This window comes from Sardina pilchardus, chromosome 6, assembly GCF_963854185.1.
Source record: "Sardina pilchardus chromosome 6, fSarPil1.1, whole genome shotgun sequence".
In the NCBI taxonomy this organism is placed as follows: Eukaryota; Metazoa; Chordata; class Actinopteri; order Clupeiformes; family Clupeidae; genus Sardina; species Sardina pilchardus.
In genome coordinates, this window is record NC_084999.1 from 641,168 (window position 1) to 648,273 (window position 7,106).

Here is a 7,106-nt window from a genome sequence, read left to right on the forward strand (position 1 = left end):
AGTGTGAGTGTGAGTGTGAGTGTGAGTGTGAGTGTGAGTGTGAGTGTGAGTGTGAGTGTGAGTGTGAGTGTGTGTGTGTGTGTGTGAGTGTGAGTGTGTGATGTGACCAGTTCCATTCAGATTCAACTCAGGTGGTGCTGAAACTCTTTCTCGACACACACACAGACACACACTTACGGGTCATCCACGTCACTCTCGGCCTCGCTGTCCGGTCTCTCACGCTCGCCGTCGCGGTCCCGCTCCCGGGGGTCAGGGGTCGCGGTCTCCATGGAGACGGTGGGCTGGGGGGTGGCATCGCTGCTCTCCTTCAACTGAACGACCCCGCCCTGAAACTCTGAGACACACGTTCATTATAGCCATACATTATAGAGCACGCCCTGAAACTCTGAGACACACGTTCATTATAGCCATACATTATAGAACACGCCACTTCATTATAGCGCTATAGAACACGCCCTGAAACTCTGAGACACGTGTTCATTATAGCGATACATTATAGAACACGGGACTTCATTATAGCGCTATAGAACACGCCCTGAAACTCTGAGACACGTGTTCATTATAGCGATACATTATAGAACACGCCACTTCATTATAGCGCTATAGAACCCCGCCCTGAAACTCTGAGACACGCGTTCATTATAGCGATACATTATAGAACACGCGACTTCATTATAGTGTTATGCACACGTGTTCATTATAGCGCTATAGAATGCACGTTTTCATTATAGCGTTATAGAACACACGTTTTCATTATAGCGTTATAGAACACACGTTTTCATTATAGCGTTATAGAACACACGTTTTCATTACAGCGTTATAGAACACGCGACTTCATTATAGCGCTATAGAACACGCGACTTCATTATAGCGTTATACCACACGCGACTTCATTACACTGTGTCCTAATTGTAAGCGACTGCGCGACTGTCAGATAGTTTGTGTCCACATTGTATCCGTTAACATTCTTTAAGGAACCTTTGTTACGTCGTGAAGAAGTTAATGTCAAGGCGACGCGACTAAAATAGAAACGGACGGCGCGACAAAACAGGGTTGAAGAAGTCGCGTAGCAAAGCAACTTGTCGCGTTCGGTCGCATCGCATTCAGTCAGGACATTCCGATTGAAAATACAGGGATGGAACTGATTTTGTCGCACGCATTCGGTCGCGTTGCTCGCAGTTAGGACACGGTGTTATAGCGTTATAGAACACTTTAATGAAAGCTCAACACTGAAACCTATTCTGTCACTTTATAAGCAAGCTCTCAAGGTACTACACAGAAAACCCAAATCTTCTCATCACTGCAATATCCTTGATAAGTATAGCATACTTAGCTGGGGAAATATAACAAAACACACTGATGCATGCTTGACTTTTAAAATTCTAAATGGTAAGGCTCCACCTCGGCTCTGTGCTTTTATAACACAAAAAAACTCAAATAGTAGAGCTCCAATATCTGCCCTAAGAGGGGATTGTGTAGTCCCTCTTAGGACCAGTGCTTTTAGCCACCTATGCTTCTCTGTAAGAGCCTCACATGTCTGGAACACTATACAAAATCACATAAGAAGTTGAACTTCCATACACACTTTTTCCCAACAACGTAAAAACTGGCTCCTGAGCAGTCAGACATGCGAACACTTTTAAATCTTAACACATGCAGTGCATCACATATTTATTATTTATATTATAATAGTATATCACTATTGCTCTGATGTTTTATCTGTGCGTCATGTGTGCTTGTCTGTTTTTTTTCCCCTGTCTTTATCTACATACACACACACACACACACACACACACACACAGATGTTTTATTCCCTGTCTTTATCTACATAGCCTGTCCTGTGTGGTAGTTTGTGGTTGTGTCTTGTTTTTGCTTCTTTGCTCTGTGTTTTGTGTGCTTTATATGTGCTTTTGTAATTAATATTTTAGTGCTGACTTGGCATCTTTGACCAAGTCAAATCAGTGGTTAATTACATCTTACCAAAGGACAACGGTTGAAAATTAGCCGGCCGGCTAACACTAGTAAATTTTACAGAAATGTAAGTTAATGTGCACTGACCTTATAAATAAAATAAATGAAATGAAATGAAATAGAACACACGTTTTCATTATAGCGTTATAGAACACGCGTTTTCATTATAGCGTAATAGAACACGCAATTTCATTATAGCGTTATAGCACATGTGTTTTCTTATAGCGTTATAGAACACACGTTTTCATTATAGCGTTATAGAACACACGTTTTCATTATAGCGTTATAGCACATGTGTTTTCATTATAGCGTTATAGAACACACGTTTTCATTATAGCGTTATAGAACACGCGTTTTCATTATAGCGTTATAGAACACACGATTTCATTATAGCGTTATAGAACACACGATTTCATTATAGCGTTATAGCACGTGTTTTCATTATAGCGTTATAGAACACACGTTTTCATTATAGCGTTATAGAACACACGTTTTCATTATAGCGTTACAGAACACACGATGTCATTATAGCGTTATAGTGACATGACTAGTTGACTGCTACCTGTGATACTAATAGTCGTTCTGTTGACTGCTACCTGTGATACTAAGAGTCCTTCTGTTGACTGCTGTTAGTGATACTAATAGTCCTTCTGTTGACTGCTACCTGTGATACTAATAGTCCTTCTGTTGACTGCTACTAGTGATTTGAATAGTTGCTTTGTTGACTGTGGGCTACTAACCTGAAGGCAGCATGAATTAAGAAATGTCAGGATGACAAGGTTTTCCAAAAATTCCCACTCACAAAACCTGTTTTTGGGGCACCTAAAACACCATTGCTTTAGCTCACCTTTCTTCAGACCGGCTGCCTGCAGCTGATTGACAGGCTGTTGTCCCTCCCCCGGCTGAGCCGCTGGCTCTGGTTGGGTGGGGGCCAGGAAGGGCACCAATGAATGCCATGGAAACACTGGCACTGACCGGGGCTCCACATTGGTCCACACTGCAGAGGGACACAGCAGTTATCGGCCATCTTACAGTAAACATCAACAACAACAACACCAAACATAATTAACAACATCAACAAGAACTCCCATCAACAACATCAACAACAACTCCAACACCAAACATAATTAACATCAACAACAACATCCACATTTACAGGCCTGGGCAGCCGTGGTGTACTGGTTAGGGCTTCGGGCTTGTAAGGGTTGCCGGTTCGATCCCCGACCAGTCCACCACGGCTGAAGTGCCCTTGAGCAAGGCACCTAACCCCTCACTGCTCCCGGAGCGCCGCTGGTTGGGCAGGCAGCTCACTGCTCTGGGTTAGTGTGTGATTCACCTCACTGTGTGTGTGCTGTGTGTGCTGTGTGTGTTCACTAATTCGGTTAAATTGGGTTAAATGTAGAGAAACAAATTTCCCTCATGGAATCAAAAAAATATATATTCTATTCTGTCTAGTACTCATCCATCGACACTTAGTACTCATCCACACTAACTGGCCTGTCTAGTATTCATCCATCCACACTAACTGGCCTGTCTAGTATTCAGCATCCATCCACACTAACTGGCCTGTCTAGTACTCATCCATCCATACTAACTGGCCTGTCTAGTACTCATCCATCCACACTAACTGACCTGTCTAGTACTCATCCATCCATACTAACTGGCCTGTCTAGTACTCATCCATCCATACTAACTGACCTGTCTAGTACTCATACATCCACACTAACTGACCTGTCTAGTACTCATACATCCACACTAACTGACCTGTCTAGTACTCATCCATCCACACTAACTGACCTGTACTACAGACTCATTTAATACAGAGAGAAAGAGAGAGAAGTGAGTTACAGGTGCCACAATGTTGACTCTCCCACCATCCAATCCACAGGTTTGTTGAGAAACACTTTGCCATTTTAAGACAGCCCACCCACACCCACATCCACACCCACACACACACACACACACACACAAGCAGCACGTAGTAACGCAGAATTCAGTGTGAGGTGTCAGAGGATGTGAGGATTACCGAACATGCTCAGTCCCTGGCGCAGATACTGAGGGCTCTCGGATGAAAACATGGCTGCAGAATGGTCCTTACTGGTGATGCCAGTGGAATTATTAACAACGAAGGGGGAAAAAACGCAACAATTTCCCCAACAAAACACAAAAATCCTGTTGAAAAACAAGGTTTTTTTTCCAAATGGATGGAGGTGTCCGTCCGCTCAAAGAGAAAACAGAATCCTTCCACAGTTCCGCGGGTGACGAAGAGTGCGTGGGGCAAAACGGGGTCACACGCGAAGGCTGCACCGCTCCTGTCTCCGGTCTGCCTTCACCGACATCGCCTCACGGACGCACGTACAGAGAGGAGCTCTCGGGCGTTCCGAGCTGTTCTTGTGCAGTTCTCGCGTCGGCCAGATTTATTGAAAACACGGTGAAATCAATCCAGCGGGTGCCCCTGACATCATCTCTGCTCTAAGCTGCCAACACAAACACGACCACGCCACAACAGCTGTCCTAGGGTTCCAGGCGAACTGCATTAAAGTAACATAAATACTTGTAAATCACTCAAATATTGTAAAGAAATGCGTGGCAACACATTAAAGCGTACAACAGGACTGCAAAGTCTGCCTTCGGTTTTTGGTCCAGTTAGCGGTAGCGCCTCCTTCTCTGTTTGTTTACATTTACAAATCTGTGCGGCGCTGAATGGGTTAACTAGGCCGTGCTCACATCCTCGGTCTCGAGTTGCACTGCTGTCCGACACTCATCTGATTGTTTTGATGAACGTTGGAGGCTTTACATGTGTGAGCACGTCTCTGAAATAGTCGAGCAATCTTTATCTCTTAGTGAGTAGCCAATGTGGGTTTCAGATCGATCTGATGGACCCAGTCGACCCCAGAGATGCTAGCTATCATTAATTTGGAAGCTAACGCTAGCATAGGTTTGCTACCCACTGGTTAAATGGCTATTTTGCTGGGTTTGGCCATGTCTCCCATTTTCACAGCTGGGGCACTTGAGTAGAAAGCGATTTTGGCTGTGCGATCGATCTTCGAACTTAAACGCAGCACCTTGTGCAGGTATCAAAAAAACATCATGTGTGATATCAGCTAAGCATAGTAGCGAAACATGGATAAAACTACAGTACAAGGGCTAACAGTTAAGATTCTGTGCTGTGTGATTTGATTTCGTATTAGGACATGTTACATCACAACTGTTTCAGGAAACCTTTACAATTCCGTTACTTTCCTCGACAACCACGAGAGAGAGAGTTTATTTCAGTCTGCAGCACAATGTGCACCTGTCCTTGCGATCAGGGACTGACGCAGACGCGCCGTTTGCTGGGCACGGAATCCGGTGCAGGCGACACCCGAACCGAAACCTCTTTGGCAGACCTGACGAGGGTTCTCCCTCAGAAACGGCATCAGCGTGCGGCAGGCGCGATCCAAAGCAGCCCTTCCTCGCGGACCATCCCGGGTCCTGCAGCCAAGGTCCGTGTCCTCATGTCGCAGTGATCGAGGCTACATCCGTTCACAAGCGAGATCTGGTCAGACCGCAGATGCTCGTAGTAACGCAGCGCTTATAACATCAGACAGCAAACACACGAGCAAGAAATGCGGTTTAAACTGAGACCTCAGGTGACTTATCAGCCAGCCCAGTCGAGCCGCTGTTCACCTGAGTGAGAGGGATGGTTTCAGCTCAGTCGCCGTTAACGGTCACGGGGAAAAGCAGAAGCGAGATGCGGATTCAAGACGCAAGTCAACTCGCGACCTCACTGCCAATTCTGCAGGCTTACAAATCTGACAGCGGCCTTTAATAAAAACAACCACTGACCCGCCAGATGAGCACTTAAGACCAATTTCTTTCGGATCACTTCTGTGGAATGATGTAAAAATAAGCTTCTTTATGGTAGCCTAGGCCCATATGATGGTAGAGATGGGATATCTGTTCTGATTGTATTATTCACATTAGCCAATATTTCAGCAGACCATCATAGATAGACGCGTTCTTGTTCTCTAGTTAATTCCCCAAAATGATGACTCGCAAGTCGCCAAACCCGACGCTGGTGATGCACACTTCTGTTTTAAATGACTTCACTTCGCCCGCCCTCCACGACTCTCACACACACATGCTCACATATGCCTCAAATCGCCTTCCTTATACACGATCATGGCCCGCAGTCGCTGTCAACCGAGATGTGAGCTAGATGCCCCGGTTATCACTCGGTTATTTGGCGAATAACGTTAGCCCGAGCCGCGCGATGATGACAGATGGCGGTGCGACACCTCTCCGTTCGCTCGGCCGCGAGACCGTTCACTGTGTACCGGAAAGGATGCGTTGATCGCGTGTGTGACCGAACAGAAGCTCAGAAGAGATGCTCCTTGGTCGAAATGACGGCTTTTTGTATCGTTAACGGCAGATCGGTCCGTGAGTCCGGAGCGCAGCGCTCCCGGTTGCTGCAGTGGGGTCACTCCGAATCCACAGCTTTAGCGCGTGGGGCGCGACCGCTCACTCGCTCGCGCCTGAATACTCGATGAGGATTCGTAGTAGTAAAAAAAAATCGCTGTATCACATCATTGACTTGGCCTCGCGACTCTTCCCCTCGAATTCCTCCCCTAGAGCCTCCGGTCCCTTTTCTCTGGCTCGTTCCTTCCCTCCCTCTTCCTCCTGCACGCGAGGCTGCCCCCTCTCGCGCTCTCAATGTGCTAACCTCGCCCAACCGAACAGCCCGCCCCGGTTTGCTCGCTACGCCTCACGCCATTGGTCGACGGAACCACCTGTCATTTCGGTTAGCGTGTGCGTTGGAATGTCAGTCATATGCAAATCCAGCTGGGCGCGCGCCTTGGCTGTGGGTATCGTTGTGGGGAAAGAAATCTCATGAATATTAATCACTTCGAATAAGTGGGGCATGGCTCCACATTGGCTAGTGTACCATTTGGTCTATTGTGACGTTGTGGTTGGCCTTGTTTTATTGGTTGGAGTTATAAGACCTGACTGAACCGCAATACTTTACTTTACAGACCCTCCTCCTGCGTTCTCTGATTGGTTTAAACCTAGGAATGGATTGAGATTGACTGTGGTAGTTACCAATGGCAAGAAACCAGTCAGATTTATTCCATCAAATCCAATAACACAACTTC

The 7,106-nt window shown here is 46.2% G+C and overlaps 1 protein-coding gene across 1 annotated transcript in view; it reads right to left on the reverse strand.

Moving 5' to 3' along the window:
- The window catches only part of cicb (capicua transcriptional repressor b), a 28,448-nt gene extending 21,829 nt beyond the window's left edge, over positions 1-6,619 (reverse strand). Inside the window, exons 1-3 of the mRNA XM_062537985.1 lie at positions 3,998-6,619; positions 2,819-2,968; positions 178-334 (exon numbers count right to left, since the gene is read on the reverse strand). Of these exons, the coding sequence (XP_062393969.1) occupies positions 178-334; positions 2,819-2,968; positions 3,998-4,049 (359 nt within the window). The 5' untranslated portion in view covers positions 4,050-6,619. The remainder of the gene's footprint in view (positions 1-177; positions 335-2,818; positions 2,969-3,997) is intronic.
- Positions 6,620-7,106: the final 487 nt, after the last annotated feature.